Genomic DNA, 27015 nt, shown 5'->3' with positions numbered 1-27015 from the left:
ACTTCACTCAAGTTCTGGACGCGTCTCAAGGAGATTTAAAGGAAACAGGAGGCGCCCGAGGACAATGTGGAGAGCCTGAATACTTCTGGGAATGAGAGATTTCACGTTGTGATTCTTAATAAATTTGCAGTCATGTTTGAACTCATGTGTGCAGCACTTTGTCATGATGGGTTACTGAGTGAAGGCCAATGGGCCAAAATGGCAAATTTATCATTTCACATTGTCGCAGATGGCTGGGGGGGGCGACCCAGCAGGGATGCCTTTGAGGACTGGAGGAGGGCTTACGCCTCCCTCAGGACATGTGGTGGGCGACCACGGGTACAGGGCTTTGAAGCTCAAACTTTTAGGGGCCCGTGGTCACCACCAGGGTGCACCTGGATGCCTTGTGAGCCCTGGACCTCGGCACTACTGCCACACCCGGAAGTGCCAGGGAGAAGACAAGCAGGGACACCCAGAGTGCTTCCGGGTACACAGCCAGCACTTCCACCACACTGGCCGTGAAGCACCTGGAGCACATGCTGGTGACGATAAAAGGGGCCGCATCCCTTCATTCAAGGCGAGAAAAGGGAGTGAAGAGAAGGACTGAGCTAGATGGAGAGGAGTGGAGGCGGCCTGAGGAGAAGAAGGGCAGAGAGTGTGAGAGGCCTGGACTTTGGGGAAGTCTTGGGGTTGTGTGGCACTTTATTGTTGTACATACAGTAGTAGTTGGAAATAAACGTGTGGTGGTGCGATGTCTACCTGTCTGTGTCCTGGGCCCGTTCCACAACATGAAATCTACAACACAATAAAGTGTGCAGACAGTGAGGGGGTCTGATGACTTTCTGAAGGCCAGCGTTTCTCAACCTTTAAATATTTTAATTGCACCCCCCTAACATTTTTTTGAAAGGAGCCCACTAATACCAATTTGTTCTTTTGTAATGAATGTTATATCATAGATGCATATTTTATTATACCTACTTAACTTTTATCGACATTTATCTACCTCTAGATTTATTGTTCTGGTATCAGAATGTAGTTTAAGTTCATTTGTTTTGGTTTCAACAGATTTTCATATTTTGGATTCTTGTTTTCTTTTTTTCACATCTTTGCGCTCCCTTTTTGTTACTTCGCGCCCCCCTAGGGGGTCCCGCCCCACAGTTTGAGAACCACTGGTTTGTGCTACACGAGCAAATTCACATTTTTACTTGGACGTTTCGATTTGGCATTCTGTTGTTCAATTCTGGCCCTGCCATCTCCATAAAGCTTTGAGATTATAAATAATTCTCAGCCTTTGATACAAACAACATCAAGAGCTATCATTTTTTGGGAAGAGTACTTCTTTAATTTATATCTACGATGAGCACCGGTCAGAAAGTTCTCCAGACGTCATCTTCATGGTCAGTTTGACTGACATCATCACTTCATAAGTACTGCTCTGTAGCTGACATCTCGATTTTAAACTTCATTCTTCTCTTCTTGTCCTTTCGATTTCACCCTAAACAAATAAAAATGATGCAAAAATAAATGAGACACACACAGGGTACCACCTTGTGACGTTATTCATTATACAAAGGCTCAATATAATATGAGGATTGTTTGTATTGTTTTTACAAAGACCCCCAAGTCCAGTGCTCTCTAACTTTTACAAACCTCAGGATCTAAGAAAGCCAAGGGTTGGTCAGTCATTGGCCACCCTGATCTGATTATCGCCAGTCATGTTTGAGGTCATCATGTCGTGTGACGCCAGGCCAGGCTGTCCCCAGGTTTATTCTCAAATGGCCAGGTTGGCACACTGACTGACATTATGCTGTTTCTGGTGAGCCTGAGCTGAATGGATGAGAACAACCAGGACTGACCTCTGACTGAAGAAAGTCTTTATAGCCGGGGGGTCCCCAGACCCACTCAGACATCACAGATCGTCCACTCTGTGTGTCTTCAGTAATGCACAATGTGAGAATCCATGTAATTAACATTGAATTAAAAAATGTCTGTCACTCGTCTTCATTGTTACTCTGATGTGCTTTCAGTGGTTTGCATTGTTGGTGTCCCCCTTAAATCTGTTATATAGTGCCTTTCACGCCTGTCTATCTAGTTCTTAAAGTTCCAGGCGCTCCTTCAGTCTGGACTTCCAGTCACCTGATCCATCTGAGCCTTCAATATAATAACATGGAGATGAATGTCAGAGGCCTGTGTGATGTGTAACACGATTTGAATGAAAGCATCAAGTAAATCAGTGAAGTTTGTTGTTCTACTTCCTTTATTCTTGTGAATTAAAGCTTCTCGTTTTTACTGACAAACACTAGGAGGTGCTGTGTTTCATGTTACACACATTTACGAGTGATGAGATGTCCGGAGGTGCTGCTTACCTTCTGTTAGCATCAGGCTAAAACTGCATGGAGACGTAATTCAAGGTTGGCTCATCTTCACCTTCGTGCTCTGCAAGTTCACCTCCAGACACAGTTATACCTTCATAGACAGGATTATTGAAAGTCTACAAAAACAAAGAGATCCATGAATGTCTCTCAGTGCGCTGCACGTACACCACGTGACATACAGCAGGCTCGATGACACGACATGGCAGTTCTCATGAAAATGACCCGCAGGTTGGTTGAGTCAGTAGAAGCACAGCCACACAGAGATCAGAGCTTCATCTTCATGACTCCTCAGACTGCTTCAATATCTGATCATGGAAGGGGGACGCCCACTTGGTTATGTGGTGCTCAGTGCTGCCCTGACCCCCTCCATGTCTGGTGGTCCCCTGTGTGTTCTTTAAATGGCTCTCACGTCTCTAAACAAATGTCAGGTTTATGAACTGTTCTTCTGCTCACTGTCAGTGACTCTGTGTTGTGTGCCATTTTGTAGCCTAGTTTATAGTTTTATTTCTCTTGTCACACTTTGTCACCATTACAGGCACTGTGAAATGAAAAAGTGAATTTTTCTTAGCAGATTCTTAACTAAATGCTCCCCAAGACTGATGCTGGCCATTGTGCACAGACACGGCTGCAATCAGCAATCTGCCAAAGTCTTCAGTTCAACAGAAGAGAAGCCCACCAGTCTGTCGATTTCCTAATTTCATTCCTCTGTTTCAGTGTTTAAGGGCTGGTGTCTACGTCAGCCGTGTCAGGGCAGGATCATCAGGACACACATGGATGATCCCATCAGGGTCAATCACACCAGAAGAGGTTTAGGGCCACCAGTTAGTTTGGTCAGGAATGAATTTTAGATTGTGGAAAGAGCTGTCTGACAGTCCAGGGGTTCAAATCCCAGCCTGGTCTTGGCCTGTAGGCGGTTTGCACCTTCTCCTTGGGTTTGCTTGGGTTTACAACACCTTGCCTGATGAAGGGGCCTTAGCTGTCTCGAAAGCTTGCGTTTGTATTCTATTTAGTTAGCCAGTTAAAGGTGTTATTTCACCCTGCTTTCTCCTGTATCAATCTATGGCTAACACGGTACAACAATCTACTGCTATGGGTTTTTAAAAACAACTGAAAGTCACAAAATGAAACCCTCACCTCTTTGCCTTCTTGGGCGTCTGCATTTTTCTGACTTTTCTTCTTGGGCCTTTTCCTGTCAAACAAAGAAATGACACGTCAAGTACACTGGCCATTATAAGAGTCTTTGGACAAACAAATTTGTACGACTTGAGGACACGAAGGTTAATGAGTTGTTCAAGTGGTCGGTTTTCTTTATCTATGACTGTTGAATGTTATTTGTGCTCACTGAACTCAAAATAAGACATTTAGTACAAGCGACCTGTTTCAAATAGCCAGGCCAGGAGTGTCTTTGAAATTCAGGAATGCCTTTTATTCCATTGACACCTTGGTCCTCCACTAAGGAGAGTCCAGGAATTCCCGATCAAGACACATCAGACCCAGAAAGAGGTCCACCAACACAAGGAAGCCACAGATCAGGGTGAAGTACCAGCAAGGCGAGGCCAGTTTAGTGTACAGAATATGGAAGAAGAAAATCTTAGAGAACTTCAAATAAAATCAACACTTGATGAAGCTGCCTTACCTTAGAAACAGGAGAACTGCTAGAGCCAGTCCAGCTAGGATAATAAGACCTGACAAAGCGAACCACACAGGATTCATGTGATCTGGAAAATAAAAAGCAACCAAATGATACTGTGCTTCACTTTATAATTCATGTTTAAAATGAGTAGCAGGGCATATTAATGATTAATATCATGAAAGTGAACAAAAATTAAGGTCCTTTAAGGACCCTGCATGTGAAAACTTCTTGTATGGATCAGACACTGCAATTAAATTTGATTGAAGGCACACCTTGAAAATAATTTATATAATACAAAGTATATATATATATATATAAGTGCCACATGGGTTGGACAGGCATCCCAACCACAAGAGGGGATGGTTCCTTACCCGGATGGGAGACTACTAGTAGGCAGACAAGCATCCCAGCCAGGGGAGAGAAAGGTGCCAGGCCCAGAAGAGATGGCCAGAGTGGATGGACTGACAGTCCATTGGAAGTAGATGATGTCACTGGGGACTCTTTATTCCCCCAGGACGCTAGATGGCATTGGCCCTGGATTTCAGTACCCAGTTGGAAACCAGTAGGGCATGCTGGGAAATGTATTCCAACAGAGCAGCCCTGCTGGGGTCCATGGGTGTGAAAAGAGAATGCTGGGAGATTTCCTCTCTGATTTATTGGACTTCCATAAGAACTGAAAGTACTTCCAACGGGCAGCAGCTCTGGCACTAGAAGTACTCCTGGATCTGCAAAATGAGAGACCACATTCTCTTATCCAGGTGCATCAAAGCTGGGAGAAAGGGAGGTAACACTCAACTGGACGAGGTAAGGGATGCCATCTGGAGGTTAGAGGAGGCGCTGGCACTAACTGTTTCTACTCAGAAAGACATCTCAGGATGACACCTAGTCCTGCTCACAATGACCCGAGAAGGCTCCTCTGCTTCCAACACCATAAAAACAGGTGGTCCCCAGAAGGACGTGGGCTTTTTACATATTTATATAAAGCTTTGGTTGTTTACAAATGTATTTTCTTTTTTCATGATGCCATGCACCCGAACAAGGCTCCCTGTGCCTGAGGCTGCAAAACAGCCCCACAGCATGATGCTCCCACCACCATGTTTAACTGTGTTCCTAGGGTTGAAGGCCTGTCCCTTTCTTCGCCAAACATAAGCAACATCCATGTGCCCAAACAGTTCCAGTTTAGTCTCATCTGACCAAAGCACAGACTTCCAAAAATCATCTTTACATTTCAAATGTTCACGGGTAAACCTCTGTCGGGCTGTGATGTGCCGCTCTTTGAGTAAAGGGGTTCTTCTGGGACGATGGCCGTGAAGCCCACCACGGTGAAGAGCCCTCACAACTGTGTTCCTTGAAACATCAACTCCAGAAGAGGCCAGGTCAGCAACAATCATCTTGGCAGATGTCCGGGGTTCCTTGCTGACATCTCTGACTATTTTTCTCTCCAGAGTTCTTGAAATCTTGCGCTTACGGCCACGGCCAGGTTTGTTTCTAACAGAATTTGTCTCCTTGTACTTGGCAAAGATGCAACGTACAGCAGTTCTAGACACTGTGAATCGCTTGGAAATGGCAGTGTAGCCTTGCCCCTTATCATGAGCCTCTAGTATCTTCTTTCTGAGCTCCAGACTGATTTCCTTTGTCTTTGGCATGGTCAGTAACAGAAGTCCCTCTCATGTGTTCAAGAGCCCTGTTCCTTGGGAGTCTTTTGATGCTGACTGAGTGTTGTTAGGAAGCCAATTGACTGCAGGTGTGGTTAGGAAGCTGATTGGTTAATTAGTGGAGGTGTGTTTGGAAAGCAAACATTAACATGGGGCTAATATGTTTGACCACCCCATCTTTTACTATATTTGATATAAAGCAAGACTAAAAGCCTTACAATATTTATATACTTCTGACATATCACCTGTGTCCATATATTCGATCTCTATTCACCTTTTCGTTATTTCTCCGAGTAATAGTTTCTCTTTTTCTGCGCTAATGTGATCTTTACTTTCTTATTTTGACTGTCGTTTTTTTCTCCTTTCATATTCTGTCTGTTGCTCTGTTTGTGTTTCGCTCCTACGTTGTTTTTTAGTCTTTTAAATTCCAGTTTTCATTTTCTCTAACCTGCTCTGCATGTGTTTGGCCCCCTTGTTTTTAAACCTCTTTATGACATTTTACTTTGTTTTCTTTACTTCTTTACTTTTTACTTTTTTTTACTTTTTTTCTTTACTTTCTTTACTTTGTTCTCTTTGTCTTTTATTTCTGAACTCACTTTGTCCTGCTTTTGTTTCAATGACACCTGGTCCGTGGTGATTACTTTCCCTTTTTTGAGTAATAATTTCTGTTTGTTTGCACTCCTGTGATCTTTACTTTCTTTTTTTATACTTTCACATTTTCCTGTTTTCATATTCTTTAACTTTCTCCACACGTGTATCGCACCAACGTTTTTTTTTTTTGAGCTTTTCAAATTCCTCTGCTTTCCTAATGTCTAAGCTGCTCTGCTTGTGTTTAGCGCCACCATTTGTGAACGTCTTTATGAAGTTCTACTCTGTCTTTTAATTCTGAGCCCGACTGGATGTGCTTTGTTTCAATTCCACTTGTTCCAGGCTGATAATTACTTTCCTTATTTTCTGAATTTGCAATTCGATTATTTTTTCTTATTTGCTCTTTTTTCTCTCCAACGCTTTTGAGTCTTTCTCCTCGCTGCTTTCTTCTTCACTTAGTCGTCGACGTTTCATTTATAACGTATTGCTCTTATACGCTTTACATGCGCTGAGACCCTGGATCTGCGTGTGCTCAAATCCTACACACAACTGAATATTCTGCTGCCCGTTGTCTTATTTGATATTAATTGTAAGTAGGGTGTGTCTTGCAAGAATCTCATGTTCTACGTCATCGCGTGACGGTCCTGGGTCAATCTCTTGGCAAAATGTCTCATGTTTAAGGTTCCCGCAAGACGCTCAGTGGCCATTCTCTTTCATCTCGCAGGTCTTAACATGAAGATCACGTCTCGTATCCCTAGTGTTTCTCTCCAGGATTTATTTTTTATAATAGAGAGATGTTCATTTTAATATCTTTACTGCAAAACTTGGTGCTATGAGACAAAGTGGCCTGAATGTCATCACATTGTATGCTTTGTATTTCTCTTTCTTCATTTATTTCAGGCCTTCACATCCCTTGACGTCAGAGATTCTCACAGTGTGTCACTTCAGCCCTGACTGAGCTCTCACTCCGCACACCACAATGACACTAAAAACAACAGAAATCACAAAGTCAGACTCACTCAGGGTGCTCAGGTTGAATTCGGGGGACCTGATGTTTCCGGTCCGGCAGGAGTAACTGCTCAGGTCGTCTCTCTGGATTTCAAGCGTCTCTGAGGTTCCATTTAACTGTTGGCCATTTCTGAACCAGGAGATGGCGCTGTTTTCGAGACTGCAAGTCGCTTGGCACCTCAGGGTCATCGTGTCTCTTTCTTTGATCTCCTCCTCTGTTGCTTCAACCATCAGACCTTCAGAAAATTAGCAAAAGGAAATCATTCAGTGTCTGTCCTCATGTGTTCTTATTAGCAGACATTTCTTTGCCATCTGTCTGATGATAATGATGAGTGCTCAGTGTCCATGGAGAGAAAAGCAACTGAATGACACCTCAGTAAATGTAAATGTTCTACAGTCGACATGACGGATTGAGGAGAAATCAGCTGAGAAGAAGCCCGTCCTGCCAGAGCCTTTCACAAACTGAGTGTGGGTCAGAGACCATTACTAGGAAAAGGGGACAAACATCAACCAAATCTACCAGAGGCCATTTTTAACGGGACTGCACTGGACACATAAAGACAAGAAAATGAAGAGGATCACAACAGCAAAAGGGAAACCAGTAGAGATAACAAATGATGGAATTTCAACTGAATTACTAAACATATTCCATCAGAAACACAGTCAATATCAAGCACTTGACCATCACAGGACGCACCTCACAATCACCAGCACTCTCAAATCTCAAATAACAAGATTTAAAAAACTTGGAGATACTAAAAATAAAAACATAAAACATTCAGAAACTCCACAAAGCCAGCAGATGAAGACTCCATGTCAGTATTTTGGTTCTTTTGACCACGAGGGCTCATTACGTACAAATCTGACACACATTCCTCACCTGTGACTGTCACGTTGACTCCTGGCAGGTGTGTCCAGTGATCTGATCCCTCCAATCTAAACTTGTAGTATCCGCTGTCCTCCCTGCTCAGGTTGCTGATCATCACGTCACACGTCGTCTTCTGTTTGTTCCCCAAGATCTGAACTCGCTGTCTGTGACGTCTGTTCACGTTGCTCTCTTTTGTATGATACACAGTTATTTCTTCACCGTTAACTGTCTCATTTTGTTTTGGGCCACACAGCCATATTTCATTTTCAATAGTAACACATGCTGGATGTTTGTATTTACAGCTGATCGTCACAGTTGATCCCTCAAGTGCGCAGATCGTCATCGGCTCATAAGTGGCTCCCCATTCACTCAGATCTGTAAAACACCAAAGTGTATAAAATGTGAATTCTGTGATTTTTACGACAATCCCCAATGACTTGACAGCTTCAGTAACGTAAGAACACTCACAAACATAAAAACGCTGTCACCGCTGTGACGTCTCACGCAGTGTCCAACTTACAGTTTAATTCACACAAATTCTCCGCTGTTCTCAGGCCTAAATGTCAGTCAGCTGTTTCTCTTTCGTTCCTCATCTCTTAATTGTGTTTACCTCATCTGTCGTTTTTCATAACGGTTTTGATTTTTTATTGTAAATTTATTAGTTGACGTCAGTAAAACTCAAAAGTTACTCAAGTATAATGAGCCCAGGTGCCTGTTACAGACAGATAACAGAATCATTTTAAAATATTTGCTCTCTGTTGCCCTACGCGTCTCTCCAGTGCCTTTCCTTTGTAAACGTCTCTTCACCGACGCTCCTCTTCTCAAGTGTGTCCCATAAGGCCTGCGTCTCGTACTCTTTCATTATTTTCGACTCGCCTTTCGCGCCTCCTGTCCGTTTTCTTACTCGCTGTCTTTGAAGTCGACTCTCTCTGCGTGGCTCACACGTCTTTACTCCTCCTCGTGTGTCTCACTTCCTCATCCATCGCATCGCCAAGTCAAACTGACCAATCACATCAAAGCCAAACACACCAATCAGATTGCTCTGAGAATCTGGACACACAGACCTTAGCGTTTTGAATACAGTAGATAAGAGCCAATCCACTTATTATTATCTGTTTTAATTTTTCTTTGATATTCTGCTGCAGTGCCAGCCGTCATGACCAGAGCCTCTCTGTCTGTCCACCAGACCACCACGCCTGTGTGATTTCTAAACCCACCATCCACCAGGCGGATGTAACGTGATGTCAAATGTTCAATCTCGTCTTCTGTTATCACGTGTGCTGCTCCACTCCGTCTTCAGGAGGCGACTTTGACTGCCCTGCTCACATGTAGGACTCCTCTTATGACACCTCAACGCTGCTCTGTGGCCGATGGAAGGTTTTTAGCCTAAAATACACAAAACCTGACGTGGATGTGTCGGTCAGTGAAGGGGTCTCTCTGTGTAGGGCATTCTGGGATTTGCACCTGCATCTCTTCTGTTAAAATCATTTATTAGAATCCAAATTATATGGCGGAATTAAAATCACAAAAAACGTGTCGGACGCTTGTGAGGAAAGTAAAGGCCCGGCAGTGTCGGCAGTGAGAATTCACTTCAGGAAAGAAAAAACGAGAAACTCACCATAAACAGTCAGAGTGACAGCTGATGACTTTGCCTTCCCAAGGATGTTGGTGGCTTCACAGTGATAAGACCCGGTGTGACTCTCGTTGAAATTTCTGATGTTTAGTTGTTCTCCTGATCCAACATGGCTGCTGTTCTCCTTGACCCAGGTGTAGCTGCTGGGTGGGTTTGCAGAGGCTCTGCAGTTTAAAGTCACTGATGTCCCTTTCACTATGCAATTGGTGGGATGTCCTGTGATTTCTGTATTCATGGGGGCATCTAAAATAAAGAAGGACAAAGCAACAGATTAGTGAGAAATGGAGCTGCCAGTTCTTGACATGTCAGGATTGGCGCTTTTGTCAAATGTCCCCTGAGGTGGGTTACAGAGAAGGTGACTCGGTGGTCTGCCACACAGCAGCCAGGCCTCAGTTTGATGTCCCTGTTGTGTTCTCCTTTCCTCGACACTAAATGTTCGATGGAAGACTCGGCCTTCGATGGACGCCTGTCTTGTTCAGACCTCAGTGCTGTGATGGGCTGCCTGCCTCCACCAAAGACAAAGCAGTCGTAGAAAATGGAAGGACAGACACAACTAAAGACAAGCAGGAGTGCCAGACGCTGATATTCTGAAAATCAGGTCAGCCATTTTAATTATCAAGTATCTGAAACTAAAAGAGAATTCAAAGAGATAAGAGAATCAGACGTGTTAGTATGTAGAACACCCACTGCTACAGTAAAAAGCATAGGAAGCAGAGGAAACAAGGAGAGAAAACCACCTATGGTGAAAGTTAGGACAATAGTAACCAGATCGGACAGGAACCCTAAAACATGTGTGGGTGACTTACATGAGACAGATGAGTGCTCAGATAAAGAGTGAGAATGTGAGTGTAAGGAAAAGGAGAGAGATGAAAGGAAGGGAAAACAGCAAACAGGGTGTTACCTTTCATTATTCTCCATTGCAGCCCAATCTCCAGGTAATTCTGAGGTCTGTCCAGTATTTAAAGAACACGCTACACTGAGAGATACTTCACCACTGTTAGGAAAGGTAAGCAGTGCTGTGCTGAAATCTGATTTAGGACAAAGAGATCAGATAGAAGGCAGAGGAGCTGGTGAGTGTGAATGGCAATTGTTGACTAGAGGGCATGAAATGGATATTGGCTTAAGGATACTGAGTAAAGAAAGTGTGGAATTAAAACAAAGAACAATGGAAAATAAGAGAATTCAAGTGCTTGTGTGTGAAAGGTCTGAATGTGCTAGTGCAAGAATGGCTGAGTTGGAAAGAAAGTGCACCAGTTTAGGAGTTGGTTTGAATGAAACAGGACAAGCCAAAGAACAAAGGATGGGTGATTGTGCAGCTGGAAGCTCAGGAAGGAAGTCAGGAATACACAGGAGTGTGAGGGTCCTAACAGTTGTGCTGGGGCCAGCAGTAATTAAAAAGCACACACACTTAGGTCCAGTGATTCAAAACCTGACTGACCAGTTGTTTAAAAAGACAGCCTATGAATCTCCATGCAATAAAACTGAGAAAAGTGAGCTGGTCTTTAGTAAAGAGCAAAGGTCAGTTTTAGGAGCGATGCTGGATTTAGCACTTGGATTCTGGAGTGGTTTCAGCGCACACTTTCCGGTAGCAGTTACCATATAATAAAAAAGGACACACAGGAAATGAAAAAAAAAATAAATAAAAGGGTAGTGCAGGAAGACAGGAAAGGGAAAACAGTTATGTCTGTTTCAATTTTCTGGCCTTTATCAAAAGATCAACTTCTATTGTAAGGTTTTGTGGACTTTGGGTTGGTGCAGGTAATAAATAGTGAAGACAATTAGCAGAGTAAAATCCATGCAGGAGATCGGGTTACCATTGGCACATTGGAGTGGCATGGCACTAGCGGCTAAGCTGTTCCAATGAATGCCTAGAAGCAAATTTTGAGTGTTGGCATCAGGTCGACAGCCAAGAAAATGAGATGGACAGAAACTGCTTTGTCACCTTCCATTGTGCAGACCTGCCTACATAGCAGAATGAAGAAAAGACAAAGGAAAAGACAAAGACAAAGACATGAAGAAGAACTGAAGGGACAGCAAGAAAAGACACTTACTGGGGTTTAAGTGAGTAACAAGTCCACAAGTCATGCAATAATAATAGGACTAGTCACAATAGCTATAGTTTAAAAGGAAAGGTTTGTTCAATACTGCAGCAAATTTATATTCCAAGGGGTGGAAACTGAACAAACCAGTTAGGAATGCCAAAAATAAGGAGATTCATTTTGTGCTCATAAAGTATACATTCTGGGTAATAATTAATTAATTAAGTGGGATAACTAATATAATTAATACTATTATTAAAGAGCAGTATACTGAGCAAATTGGTGGACTTTTCAGGAAAGCAGGTGCAGCTGATACATTTGCAAGTCATATGAGTTCCGATGTTTAGTTATAGTCTAATTTAGGAAAATCCGGAAAACTAACTGAGATTGTCGGCTGTGGTACAAACACAGGACCAGTGGGCCAACTCTGAACTGAGGTGTTTAGCACAACGAGTACGCATATGGTGAGCAAACAACTCTAGTGGTGGTCTACAGGGGAATGATGAGAGTTGCATAGCTGTGATATCTATCTATATCTATATGGTGGTGATGCCAACCTATACTGGTAAAGGCTGATGGCAGTCAAGAGTTGCATCATGGGTAGGAAAGCACAAGAGGCAACTAAATCAACCCCAAATGTGTGCAGAGGGGCCACAAATGTTGGTTTGTGAACAGTTAATGCAGTGGCACATGTGCTCTCACTTGGGCAGAAGTGGTTGTACTGGCACCTGTGGCACGTTACCTTTCAAATTTTGATGTTAATTGTACAGCTGCCTAGGCTTAAGCAGATAGTCTGGGACAGGCGTCTAATTAGCAGTCAGACAGAGAACAAGCACAGATTAAGAATTCACACAATAGACTAAATTGTGGTGGGCTAGTTTAGTGGAGGGCGGTGCGGTGGTGCAGTGGTAGCGCTGCTGCCTCGCAGTTAGGAGACCCGGGTTCGCTTCCCGGGTCCTCCCTGCGTGGAGTTTGCATGTTCTCCCCATGTCTGCGTGGGTTTCCTCCCACAATCCAAAGACATGCAGGTTAGGTGGATTGGCGATTCTAAAATTGCCCGCTTGGTGTTTGTGTGTGTCCTGCAGTGGGTTGGCTCCTGCCTTGTGCCCTGTGTTGGCTGGGATTGGATCCAGCAGACCCCCGTGACCCTGTGTTTGGATTCAGTGGGTTAGACAATGGATGGATAGTTTAGTGGAAGGTGTGGACTTGTCTCATTTTGAACCACCAGATCTGATGACATATGAAGACTGCAGAAACAGTTGAAATAAGCCGGAGCAGATACAAGTCATCAGGAGCGCTTCCAAGTTCTTCAGATTGTCTTTGAAATAAAGAAGAGATGTAATGGACAAATAGTCACGGACAACTTTGAACACTGGAGAGCAAATACTGCCAACCAGTGCACAAGTTATGTATCAGACTCTTAATCAATTTAAAGACATTGTACAAAACATTCATCGGGGTGGAGTGTTGTGATGGGAGATTTTACATATAACTTGATAAATGTTTTGTATGTCTTTATTTATAATTTAGGCAAACCAATGTCATTTAGAGGTGTTCGTGTTTGCCCATTCCCCTTTAACGACTGTCTCTTTGTAATTTTAGGACAGGATTTGGGGGGTGAGACTTAAACCAGTTTGATGAGTATTTCTCTGCTAAAGTCTTTGAACCCCCTGCAAGGAAGCCACGATGTTTAACATATGGTTTTGGGGGGGGCAGGAGATAAGATGATCTATTCCACCATTGGTCTGAGGTATGGCTGTCTGGATTGGCTGGAGGTGTTGGACAGAAAACCTATAAATGTACTTGCTCAACCACATTCTCTCTCTCTAACCAACATATGATGAAGAAGCATCTCTCTTGCTAACCTGTGATGATGAAGACAACACAATGAAGAGCACAGCTCAGTGGCCATATTGAACAGACATGTGGCTGAAAGCTGAGCACCAGCGATGCCTTAACTAGAGACATTATAAGAAACTACAAGTCTGTGTGCCACCTGAATTACACATCACCATTTTATCAGGTTGTATGGTTGCCAATATTCAAATGTACTTTGCATTTTGTGATTATTTATGAATATTATCAGTCATACATTATTTTATGTGTAACTTAACTCCTGCTTGTCTTTTACTACATCTAATTGCCTGAGGTTATAGATATAGAAGAGAAAGTGAGGAGAAGTTATAAACAGTGGTAAGTCTGTGAGATTAGGAATTCTAAGGCTACATATTAATAATACAATAAGGGAAAGTACAGCAATAAATAAATATATATGTTACTCTACCACGATAAAACAGGGGCTTTGCCCCTCTGCTCGCTTCACTCGCCAACCCTCGTGTTTGTTTTCCAGATACACACTTTTAAGATTTTTTTTTCTTTGAATTGTTGCTATTTCATTAGTTTCACTTTTATTTCAGAACTTCTGTAAAAACAATATTTGGAATCTCTTGACTCCCAAAGTGCTGAGTCTTTGTAATGAGGTCAGTGAGACGTCTTTAATGACTTTGTACCACAATTCAGGACAAGTTTCTCTGTTTGGAATTTCAGCACAGACAAAGCGATCGAAATCATCAGCAGTTAATCATTTTGTTTGCAAAGTAACCAATAAATGCATGTGCAGTAAACTCCGTTTTTGAAACTCTCTTGACTTGAACTTCAAAGCCTTACAATATTTATATACTTCTGACATATCACCTGTGTCCATATATTCGATCTCTATTCACCTTTTCGTTATTTCTCCGAGTAATAGTTTCTCTTTTTCTGCGCTAATGTGATCTTTACTTTCTTATTTTGACTGTCGTTTTTTTCTCCTTTCATATTCTGTCTGTTGCTCTGTTTGTGTTTCGCTCCTACGTTGTTTTTTAGTCTTTTAAATTCCAGTTTTCATTTTCTCTAACCTGCTCTGCATGTGTTTGGCCCCCTTGTTTTTAAACCTCTTTATGACGTTTTACTTTGTTTTCTTTACTTCTTTACTTTTTACTTTTTTTTACTTTTTTTCTTTACTTTCTTTACTTTGTTCTCTTTGTCTTTTATTTCTGAACTCACTTTGTCCTGCTTTTGTTTCAATGACACCTGGTCCGTGGTGATTACTTTCCCTTTTTTGAGTAATAATTTCTGTTTGTTTGCACTCCTGTGATCTTTACTTTCTTTTTTTATACTTTCTCATTTTCCTGTTTTCATATTCTTTAACTTTCTCCACACGTGTATCGCACCAACGTTTTTTTTTGAGCTTTTCAAATTCCTCTGCTTTCCTAATGTCTAAGCTGCTCTGCTTGTGTTTAGCGCCACCATTTGTGAACGTCTTTATGAAGTTCTACTCTGTCTTTTAATTCTGAGCCCGACTGGATGTGCTTTGTTTCAATTCCACTTGTTCCAGGCTGATAATTACTTTCCTTATTTTCTGAATTTGCAATTCGATTATTTTTTCTTATTTGCTCTTTTTTCTCTCCAACGCTTTTGAGTCTTTCTCTGCGCTGCTTTCTTCTTCACTTAGTCGACGTTTCATTTATAACGTATTGCTCTTATACGCTTTACATGCGCTGAGACCCTGGATCTGCGTGTGCTCAAATCCTACACACAACTGAATATTCTGCTGCCCGTTGTCTTATTTGATATTAATTGTAAGTAGGGTGTGTCTTGCAAGAATCTCATGTTCTACGTCATCGCGTGACGGTCCTGGGTCAATCTCTTGGCAAAATGTCTCATGTTTAAGGTTCCCGCAAGACGCTCAGTGGCCATTCTCTTTCATCTCGCAGGTCTTAACATGAAGATCACGTCTCGTATCCCTAGTGTTTCTCTCCAGGATTTTTTTTTTAATAGAGAGAGATGTTCATTTTAATATCTTTACTGCAAAACTTGGTGCTATGAGACAAAGTGGCCTGAATGTCATCACATTGTATGCTTTGTATTTCTCTTTCTTCATTTATTTCAGGCCTTCACATCCCTTGACGTCAGAGATTCTCACGGCGTGTCACTTCAGCCCTGACTGAGCTCTCACTCCGCACACCACAATGACACTAAAAACAACAGAAATCACAAAGTCAGACTCACTCAGGGTGCTCAGGTTGAATTCAGGGGACGTGATGTTTCCAGTCCGGCAGGAGTAATTGCTTAGGTCGTCTCTCTGGATTTCAAGCGTCTCTGAGGTTCCATTTAACTGTTGGCCATTTCTGAACCAGGAGCTGGCGCTGTTTTCTAGACTGCAAGTCGCTCGGCACCTCAGGGTCACCGTGTCGTTCTTTGTTATCTCCCTCGCTGTTGGTTCAACCATCAGACCTTCAGAAAATTAGCAAAAGGAAATCATTCAGTGTCTGTCCTCATGTGTTCTTATTAGCAGACATTTCATTGCCATCTGTCTGATGATAATGATGAGTGCTCAGTGTCCATGGAGAGAAAAGCAACAAAAATGACACCTCAGTAAATGTAAATGTTTTACAGTCGACATGACGGATTGAGGAGAAATCAGCTGAGAAGAAACTTGTCCTGCCAGAGCCTTTCACATACTGAGTGTGGGTCAAAGACCATTACTAGGAAAAGGGGACAAATCTACCAGAGGCCATCTTTAACGGGACTGCACTGGACACATAAAGACAAGAAAATGAAGAGGATCCCAACAGCAAAAGGGAAACCAGTAGAGATAATAAATGATGGAAGATCAACTGAATTACTAAACATATTCCATCAGAAACACAGTCAACATCAAGCACTTGACCATCACAGGACGCACCTCACAATCACCAGCACTCTCAAATCTCAAATAACAAGATTTAAAAAACTTGGTGATACTAAAAATAAAAACATAAAACATTCAGAAACTCCACAAAGCCAGCAGATGAAGACTCCATGTTGGCATTTTGGTTCTTTTGACCACGAGTGCACATTACGTACAAATCTCACACACATTCCTCACCTCTGACTGTCACGTGGACTCCTGGTATTTGTGTCCAGTGATTTGTCCCCTCAAATCTAAACTTGTAGTATCCGCTGTCCTCTCGGCTCACGTTGCTGATCTTTATGTCACACGTCGTCTTCTGTTTGTTCCCCAAGAACTGAACTCGGTGACGGTCGGGTACTCCCTGCCCATTTTTAAGATACTCTGCTATTACTTGATCGTTAGATGTCTCATTTTCCTTAGGACCAAACAGCCACATTTTCTTGTTAACAGTAACATCTGCTGGATGTTTGTATGTGCAGTAAATCCTCACAGTTGACCCTTCAAATGCGCAGATCATCTTTGGTTTGTATTCGACTCCCCAGTCACTCAAATCTGTAAAGCACAAAGTGTACAAAATTAAAGTCTGCCATTTTGAGTTCAGTTCACAATGATAAGACTGAGATGAAGACGCCTCTGCTCCTCTTCATCAACCTTAATAACATTCACAACCATAAAAACTAAAGATACAAAATGGCTCACGACAGGCGGTTGACAGCCCTGACTTTACTGCTGAGTCTCCCCAGTCTGACGTTTCTCTTTCCTCCCTCCATTGTGTTCACCTCCATTGTTCTCATATTCAGCTCCACTCCTCCTTTCACCTTTTCATGGGGGCTCATGGTGGTCTTTTGTACTTTTCACTTTTTCTGCCCAAAGCCCAGAACACCAAACTTCTAATTGTTTTCCTATTCCATTTGTCAAACATCATCACCCCGTCATGTTCCATAATCACTTGATTTACAGTTTTATTAATTCTGTTACTGCTGGCCATTTTGTTTTCTGTTCTTTCAGGTTGAAGATGAAGGAGGACCGGCCATGAAGTTCATCTCAGTGTATCAGTTTCATGAGGTGAGCTGGCGTCTGAGTGTGTGTGAGGGAGTGTGTGGTCACACGTACATGTCGGAGGATCTCCTCATAGGCTCGACTGAGGTTTGTGATGACCTGGTGGGGCGAGAGGGGGCGCTGTCACTGGCATTCACGTCTCCTTCTCTCCTCGCGGCACTGAGAAACCCCCCAGTGATGACACTTAGCCCCACCCCTTCTGGTCTGTGTGAGAGGCCCGCCTGCCCATTTGCACTAAGAGTGATCCAACAGATGGAGCTCCACTCATGATCCTTATGAGAGATGAATGTTGTTGTGTTGCACGAGAGGTGTGATTGTTCTTTTCATTGCTGTCATTAAACAGGAGGACTTGGTTGGTGTCCCCACTTTTCTGCAGGTGGCCACAGTGTGCAGGTGAGTGACTGGACAGTTCTGACAGGTTTTTCTCTTTTTAACTTTATAATTTTACATTTAAGAGTTTTCATTTAAAGATTTACCAATGTTGTTTCTTGTCCTAGTGTGTGGATAAAAACACAGGAATCTTCAGTTTCTGTATTACATCTTGCCTGAAGAAGGGGCCTGAGTTGCCTTGAAAGCTTGCATACTGTAATCTTTTTAGTTAGCCAATAAAAGGTGTCATTTTGCTTGGCTTTTCTCTAACTTTATAATAAAGTTTAGTGAGCTTAGAGGAATTTCAAAGGTTTCTTAATTTTTCTTTTGTCTGTTATTTGACTGTAACTGCAATTTGATTCAATTTTAATTTTTGCGATTTTAGATGGTTTTACAGACTGTGATAGAGCATTCAAAACACACAACAAATAACAGACCCATCAAACATGAAGTTATTAGAAATATGAAAAATGTGCTACAGCCATAAACATAACACTTATAATATCAGATTCTGCATATAACGCTTGAAACATGAAGCCAGCCTTTAGACGACTAATGATTGATAGAAACTCAAGGCCATCCAAAGTGTGAGACCTCTGAAGGAGACGATCCATAAGAAAAGTCGAATTAAGGAAACGTGTCAGCTTTTGGCTTCCTTTAGGTTTGACTCGTGTCTCTGGTTGGTGATTTGGTTTTTCTGAGGAGATGTTTTTCTGAACATCAGGCGCCAGTAACTACTTTCACAATCCTCTTCTTCAATTCGTAATTAAAATGGTCAGACACCTCAGCCACACTCCAAATTAAAGTCTGTCTGAATGAACTGCCATTCTGTTCAATCCAAACTTGACAGCGACATCCTGCTAGACCCCCACAGGCCCTCAAGACCCTCTTGTTGATCTGCTCACCAAATTGCGATTGTCAAACCTGACATCAACTACAGGTAGTCGTCAACTTAAGACCACGTTGGGTTCTGACAGACCTGACGTAAATCAATCGGGACGTAAGACGGACTGGTGTGTGGATTCAAAGCTGAGCATACGAGGGGTGATCAAAAAATACGGTGAATGTTTACTGTAAATAAAAAATAAAAATGACAGTAAAAGACGCATTACCATCAATCCTCCTCAAAATACTCCCCCTCGCTTAAAACTCGCTTATCCCAGTGTTTAAGTCCTCTTTCATGAGTGTCTTTAGTTCTGCTGTCGTGGCTGCCTGGATGTCCTGCACGTCAATCAAGATCCAACATCAAGGTGATGATGATGATGATGGTGTTTTATAGCCTTGATGGAATTGTAGAAGATGAGTTTGTACCCAGGAACACTACAGTGAATTCTAAATATTATAAAAGCTTATTGGAGTGTTTAGGAAATGATGTGAGAAATGGGTGAACGCTATCATCCTCCATCGTGACAAGACTCCGTTTCAGACATTACTTCTGGTGCAGTAATTTCTGACATTCACAAAAGAGGACATGCAGAACGGCGTCAGAAAGGGACAAGAACGACGAGCTAAGTGAGTACAAAGTGAGGGGATTAATGGCAGTGTGTCTTTTACTGTAATAATGTTATTTTTTATTTAAACACTCACTGTATTGTTTGATCACACCTTATATGTACAGTCCTGAGTAATAAAGTCCCTTAAGTCATATTGATTGTTTTAGGTCCCTTTTAAATCCTCATTCTTAGCACACAGTGTAGATTTTCTATCATTGTTTTTTGTAAATTAGTTTGTGTTGTTATTACTGTTGATCACATGGGTGCCTAACCTTTGACATCTCAAATCCTTTCTGTGGAAAGGTTAGGTATCCAAACCTAATTATGTCATATCATCTACTGTTAAAGCGTACTTCTAAAATTTTTATTATTATGCTGTCTTAAGGAATTGTTCTGTTCTGTGTATTGTGTTGTATTGACCCCCTACTTTTGACACCCACTGCACGCCCAACCTACCTGTTAAGGGGTCTCTCTTTGAACTGCCTTTCCCGAGGTTTCTTCCATTTTTCCCTACAAGGTTTTTATTGGGAGTTTTTCCTTGTCTTCTCAGAGAGTCAAGGCTGGGGGGCTGTCAAAAGGCAGGGCCTGTTAAAGCCCATTGCGGCACTTCCTGTGTGATTTTGGGCTATACAAAAATAAACTGTATTGTATTGTATTGTATTGTCGTGTTGTGTTACTTCATCAACGTGCGCCTCTCGTGGTGTTCATTGTGTTAACTGTGAGCGGAGGACTTGTGCTGGCAGAGTCTGAGCGCTCGTATGCTTTCTGTTTTAATATTTCAGCCTGTTAATAATACACATTAACAGATAAAGGAGTTCAGTGGGGTTTCATGACCCCTTCATGGCGGCACATCGTGAGTCACAACTCAGAAGCTGTGGAGATTAACGGGATTTAAAGCCACAGCACAGCAGCCCAGTGCGTGTAGTGATCACCCGTTACAATGGAATAACTGAAAGTCACAGGCCATGGCATTCACTTCCTTTCCTCCCTCATACTCATTGATCTCCTGCATTTGTGTGTCGATCTCAATTGCCTTTTTTCCTTTAATTGTAAGACAAATGTAACTGAACGTAGTTGAATGTAACTGAGAAATGTAACTGAAACATGTATATAATAAACTGAGATTGAGATGAATGAGTCACGGCATACAGATTGAGCACTGTCATTTACCTGTGAGACGCTGTAGCAGTCATATGTCGAATGGTCGTAAGACACACAGGCCAGCGTCTACCTGTATTACTAAACAAGTCAGACTTGGCACATGCAGGAGTCCATTAGAAAATGGCAGCACCTTCTATTAAAGCTCAATGTAAGCAAACAGCTTGAGCTCTCCTAATGACCTCCTGTTACTGAGGAGAGACCCCATAACTGGAACTCTGAATGGTGTTATGACCTGAGGACAAAGACAAACTATAAATGAAATGGAGTCTGGTGACGCTGTGGACACTCCAGCATCAAAGAGGAAAACTGAGGGACACACAAAGAGCACAAGTCAGAGTGGAGGACGACACTTTCTGCTATAATAATAATCTTCTTCTTCTTTTAGCTGCTCCCGTTAGGGGTAACCACAGCAGATCATCGTATTCCATATGATATAATAATAATAATAATAATAATAATAATAATAATAATAATAATAATAATAATAATAATACTTTTTATTTTGCTAGCAAAAAGAGAGCCTTGCATTATGGTGGACATCAGGAGGAGACCTGAACAGCAGAACACAAAGCCCAATCTCCTTCCATGCTTGCCAGTGTAGCCCCTCTGTGCTGCATGGACCGCTGAGGTCAAAGCGTCACCTACTGGCCCTGAGATGACAGGAATGACAGCAACTGGTGTGATGGACAGCCGGTGGTCCTGCCCGGATGGGACGCCCTTTATGTGAGAAGACCAGAGGAATAAGTGTACTACCACGAGTACCACCCCCAGGACACGAGAGGACAGCACCCTGGGTTTACATCGGGACCACGGATTTGGAGCTCAGAAGATCAACCCCCTGGGGGTCCGTGGTCATCACCAGGGGGCACCTGGACAGCTCCAGAGTCTGGGCATACGGCACTTCTGCCACACCCAGAAGTTCTGCCGGAAGAGGAGCAGGGTTCCTATGCAGTGCTTCCACCAAACGAGGCCACCTCACTCTATTCAGAAGCCAGAGTGAAGAGGAGGAGGACAAAGCTTGGGAAGAGAGGACTAGAGGTGGCGAAAGGGAGAGAAGGACCGAATACTGTGTTAGAGCACTGTGTTGTGTGCAGGACCGTTGTGAAATAAAACGTGTGCATTTGGACATATGATGTCTGTCTGTCTGTGTCTGAGGCCTATCTTCTACACTGGACAAAGTCGAACTGCCATTACAGACCTGGACGTGCTGCTCTGAGGTCAATGGTGGTGTCCACTCGTCGTCAGCGTTGATGCCCGTGTGGTGTTAGCACTTTGTATCTAATAAGTGGTGTTCATGTCAACAGGAAATGCTGGATATGTGTGAAGGGCATATATTTAGACTTTGTGACTTGTGAGGTTTGTAAACTGAACAGGAAGAATGAAGCATGTGAGATGAAGAGCTCACCATCCATGGAGGCTACAGCAGGAGCTGGCCTGACCACATCACTGCAAATCTGAGCTGCCAGTAAGACCACAAAGTCACAAATAGAAGCTCACAGACTCAAAGTCACAGAAATGCTCTCTGAGACAAAGAAGCTCAGGCACTGAAGATCTTATAAATGACAGCATTAAGATCACCTGCCCTACCAGACAAATCAATCTTATAAACGTATTTAGGTGCACTTCCTGAATGCCACATCCGAAGATGTTTATGGGTTTATAGGGTCCTTATTGTCAAAGAGGCCACTGAAATTTTTACTTGCTTGTGGTAATCGACATGCCACTCGTCACCGCTCTCTGATGGCACCATTACAGTACAATACAATACAATTTATTTTTGTGTAGCCCAGAATCACACAAGAAGTGCCACAGTGGGCTTTAATAGACCCTGCCTCTTGTCAGCCCCCCAGACTTCACTCTTTAAGAAGACAAGAAAAAACACTAGTAGGGAAAAAATGGAAGACACCTCCTGAAAGGCAGTTCAATGAGAGACCCTGTTCAGGTAGGGTGGGTGTGCAGTGAGTGTCAAAAAAAGGTGGTCAATAGAACACAATACACAGAACAGAACACAAGTAACCCTCAATACAATATAAAAATAAAAATATTACAAGTATGGAACAGAATTTAACAGTAAATGATATCACAGAATAGGATTTGGATTTGTTTAGAAGTTACATTAGTGAGTGTAACTTCTGTCCTCTTTTCCTTAAATTGAATACGTTGACATCACAAGATCACTGATTCCAGGTAGTGAGAAATGTTAGACTAACAAGTTTTAATTCTCTAAACCACATTAAAAGCGGAAATTGAACCCCTGAGATTGAGATAAAAGAGAAGGATGTTTTGTGTGTCATCCTTTCTTTTATCTACCCCTCGACTCGATGTGTTATCAATACAGAACATCATTACGTCTCCTGAATTGGGTTCGTCTAAGGTTCTCTCTGAAAGAGCAGTCTGCTGCCCCCCATCATTACACTGTGCTGTGTGGGCATTTACCTTCCATTATAATCATCATCATCATCTTCATCCCTTTCACTCTACCCATCTTCTCATTTGCAAGACCAGGAGAAATTTGAAAACTTTCAACTTTACTTTACATGCAGGGAACAAGACATCATGTTCTGAAATGGACCTCCATTGTGTGCTGGAGATCACAGTCTGATAAGACCAGGAAGACAACATCAACTGCAACCAAGAGTAACCCTTAGGATCACATTGCTTAGATTCTTCAGGTGCAAACACCTGAGCTGAGGAGCTGAAAACCTTAAAGAACATCAGCTCTATAAATGAGTTGGTCTCATCTCTCTTGTAACACAAAATGGCTGACGACTGAGCTCAGTGTCACACACAGCTGGCCTCCTGCCCACACTTCCCTTTTTAATTTCTGAAATGGTTGCTGGGTGTTAAAAGCTCTTTATGCACATTACTGAGCCTGAACCCTTGATAAACTGTCAGAACATTTCAAAGAGCTCGCTGGTGGAGACAAAACGACTGTCAGAGAGACATGCAAACCGTCTGAGGAGCTGAGTGGAGCACACAAACCTCAACCGCATTTTTGGTTGTGATGTGAGATTTTGCATATAAGTTGATAAATATTTTGTATGTCTTTATTTGTAACTTAGGCAAAACAATGGAATATTAGTGATACATTAGTGAGATGTGCCTTAAACCAGTTTGGCAAGTGATTCTCTGCTAAAGTCTTTCAACCCCCATAGGAAAACCAGACTACCTAACTGCCAAGCTTTACCTTCACATAAGGTTTGGGGGCAGGTGTGAAGGTCTTCTACCCCAAAATTGGTCTGAAGTATGGCTGTTTGGAACTGACTTGTCTCAAAAGCCTTTAAGTACCATGATGTCCTATTGGCTCTAGGGGTTGGACAGAGAATCTATAAATTTGCTTGCTTAACCTCACTCTCTCTCTCTTACCAAATGATGAAGGAGCATCTCACACAACATGAACTGAAAAAAAAAACACAATGAAGAGCACAGCTCGGTAGCCATATTGAGAAAGGCATGCTGCCTGTTCTGAAGAAAGCTGACCACAAATGATGCCTTAATTAGAGACATTTTAAGTAACTAACAAGTCTGTGTGCCGCCTGAACTACACATCACCATTTATCAGGTTGTATGGTTACCAATATTCAAATGTACTTTGCATATTGTTTTTATTTATGAATATTATCAATAATAGATTGTTTAAATTGTAACTTAACTCCTTCTTATCTTTTTCTATACCTAATTGCCTGAGGTTATAAATGTAGGCGGGAAGGTGGGGAGACGTTTTATGGTACAATACCTTATAAACAGTGATAAGATCTGTAAGATTTAAAGGCCTTCTGACAAAGGCTACACATTAATAATACAAAAGGAGAAAGCAGAGCAAAATATTACAAAGTACTCTACCAAGATAAAATAATCTGTTACTTCAAAACTCCCAGAAAGACAGAAGGAGACAAAACAGTCCTGGTGGCCAGAGACATGTGGACAGTTCAATAAGGCCACTGGACAAGTGGGCACCAACTGGGAGGCATCCTAATGTCAATCAAATAGCTGAGGTGGGCTCAGAAAAAGGAGAAAAGTACAGAAATAAAACAGTTATAAAAATAGAAAGTGACGAGTGTACAACTACAAGAAGAGCAGAAACCACAGACAGTCTGCCATTACAATCAGCAATAAGAATAAACTGCATTTTAAAATCAAGTGGAGGTCTTCTGATCTTACCAGCTACACAGGGAAGAGCAGCCAAAAACAGCCAGAGGAGCATGTTGTGTGGTGACCCCTGAGATAAAAACAGAAAACGAGGAGCCTCAGATGAGTTTACAGAGCAGCCATGTTAAAACTCGACAGCTATGAAGGATGAGGTTCTCTGTCCACAGGGACAAACAGGAGGAGAACACCTGGGAGGTCACAGTGGTAACCAGTGTGCCACCATAACTCCCAGATTTGTCTTCTTTATAACTTATGACTCCTCTTAATGTTTCTAAATTCTATGAAGAGCTCACATTTGTCCCCCATTTCAGATTATTAAAGATTTTTTAACTTAATATTTTTCCATCTGTCTGTCCATCATACAATCCTGCTTATCCAGAGCAGGGTCACCAGGACGCTGGAGCCCAGCAAGCATTACGTGCAAAGCTAGACAGGTCACCAGTCCTTCACAGCTTAACATTTTAATTCTTTTCATTTTTTCAGTATGCATTTAACATTTAAAATTTGAAGTTCATTACATTCATCTGTAAGAAATGAAATTTAAAAATCCACATTACCTTCTGCTCCATGTTTTACAATTCCGTACGCCAGACGTGTGCAGATCTTCTCAGACAGCAGTCCAAGTCTGAAGGCTCTCCAAGTGACTGACGTTCTTTAAAGAAGGCGTCTGTGAGGCGGGGCAAGTGACATTTTTAGATGTACTTCTCATGACTTCCGCTCAATGACACCAAAAACAGTAAGAGGTGACACTTTTCAATTGGTTGCAAACCAGCAGTTCTGTTCATGAAGGGCCGTTAGGTGCAGGCTGTGGCCTCAGATCTTGGGCTCTTCAGTCTCCTCATATCTTTGCTGGTTTTCTCCTGCACTTTTGCTTTTCCATTTCTATTTCAAAGACTTTGCTCAAATGTGGATGTGTGTTTGTGTGATTAACACGAGAAGCAATTTTCATTTATTCTGATATATTTTGTGTTATTTTGCCTGCTCTGCTCCTACTAAAGCCAGCTGGTACTTTTTGTAGGCTGTCTGAGTTTAGGTGGTCCTCTGCTGGGCTGCCTTTTGTGTACTTTTAGGAGGTCTTAGCCCCTTTCATTACTTGGTAAAGATGCCACATCTTAACAGTACTAGTGACACATCGACAATGACATTGTTACTGTACTGGACTATAATAAACACGGATGATGTCAGGGATGACAAACATGATTTCCATTTTGTTTTCTGTGTTTTGTTTTCATTTATTTTTCTTACTCAGGGCCGGTTTATACTTCACGCTCAGAACGCGTACGCGCACATGTCATGGCTGCCAGCCATTCCTAGTATTCGTTTGACTCGTCCTCTGAGCACGTCCTCAGAAATGAACGCAATGTGTGCACGACTTGCAGTTCCAGAAAAATATGGATGGTGTGTGCGTGCAAGTTTTGTTACGTGACGTCAGCATCGTAGTTAACTGCCAACATGTGACGGCCAGCTTTGCAGCTCCAACAGGATCAATGTGTGTGCTTCGATGTTTGATGAAGGGTTTGATGTAGTGAAGCAAATCATCAAACTTAAATGTTGAAATGCAAATGTCTTCATGGTGCTTTTCTTGTCACATTTCTCACAGAGGCAATACAAGCATCGCATATTCCCCATCGTAATGGCGCAACACATTTACAGGTCTCTCTTACTGTCTTAACATTTTCTTTGTATCAGAAGGAAAATTATTTTTTATTTCTAACATCTTTCTTCCTTCAACTCACAAAAGAGCAGAACCGGATGTTGATTTCTCCCCGTGATGATTTCTCACACTGGGACCTGATGGAATCCTCCAGATTTACATAAAGTAGATGCACTAGTAGAGACAGAAACTGCTTACGTAGTAGTAGCGCCCTCAAGCTCGTGTGTTGTGTAGCGTTAAGTATGTCCCTGGCCTTACTGTCATACTTTGCACTTGCATTTGGGTTCTACGTTTTGTGTTGTCAAGACAAGTTGACGCTTATTATTATACTTAGTGCCAGCTTCTACAGCTCCTTGAAAGTAGTTTTTAACTTTTCATATCTATAGATATATATATATATACAGTATACACATGTATACATGTATACGTCAGAGGACGACTCCTCGGGCTCAATTCAAGTGTTCAATACCCTGCCAAGATGAGAGGATTGATCCACCACTAACCTTATTTTCGTGCTCTTCTCCCCTCACAGTGCCATGAAACCGCCCAGTAAGGTCACCCAGTTCCTGCCACATCCATTCCCACCGCCATAAAAGGGTTTAGCAGTTTAATTTGCTCACTAATCATTTTTGTGTGCT

The 27015-nt window shown here is 42.3% G+C and overlaps 1 protein-coding gene and 1 long non-coding RNA gene across 3 annotated transcripts; one reads left to right on the top strand and one right to left on the bottom strand.

Moving 5' to 3' along the window:
- Window positions 1-1346: 1346 nt before the first annotated feature.
- LOC120540118 (sialoadhesin-like) lies at window positions 1347-25336 on the bottom strand. Of its 2 annotated transcripts, XM_039770612.1 has the most exons (11): window positions 25281-25336; window positions 24736-24793; window positions 16688-17044; window positions 15829-16053; window positions 9725-9982; window positions 8119-8481; window positions 7250-7474; window positions 3991-4072; window positions 3489-3543; window positions 2346-2470; window positions 1347-1474 (listed from the first exon to the last, which is right to left on the bottom strand). In XM_039770612.1, the coding sequence occupies exons 1-10, from the start codon at window positions 25290-25292 to the stop codon at window positions 2363-2365; spliced, it is 1743 nt and encodes a 580-aa protein (XP_039626546.1). In that variant the 5' UTR covers window positions 25293-25336; the 3' UTR covers window positions 1347-1474; window positions 2346-2362. The 2 variants fall into 2 exon arrangements, with proteins under 2 accessions (XP_039626546.1, XP_039626547.1); XM_039770613.1 differs by lacking the exon at window positions 15829-16053.
- LOC120540119 lies at window positions 17056-21654 on the top strand. Its single transcript, XR_005635753.1, has 3 exons — window positions 17056-17557; window positions 17895-17944; window positions 21084-21654. It is a non-coding gene; the product is annotated as an uncharacterized LOC120540119 (long non-coding RNA).
- Window positions 25337-27015: the final 1679 nt, after the last annotated feature.

Source organism: Polypterus senegalus, chromosome 12 (assembly GCF_016835505.1).
Source record: "Polypterus senegalus isolate Bchr_013 chromosome 12, ASM1683550v1, whole genome shotgun sequence".
Taxonomy (NCBI): domain Eukaryota; kingdom Metazoa; phylum Chordata; class Cladistia; order Polypteriformes; family Polypteridae; genus Polypterus; species Polypterus senegalus.
This window is presented reverse-complemented; position numbering and strand designations above follow the sequence as displayed.

Excerpts from the sequence above, each read along its gene's own strand:
- LOC120540118 (XM_039770612.1), bottom strand. Across the intron at positions 9,983-15,828 it reads ATTCAACCTGAGCACCCTGA|ATGCCCCCATGAATACAGAA; the intron begins GTGAGTCTGACT and ends TCTTTATTTTAG. Across the intron at positions 8,482-9,724 it reads TGTCACTCTGACTGTTTATG|ATCTGAGTGAATGGGGAGCC; the intron begins GTGAGTTTCTCG and ends GGTGTTTTACAG.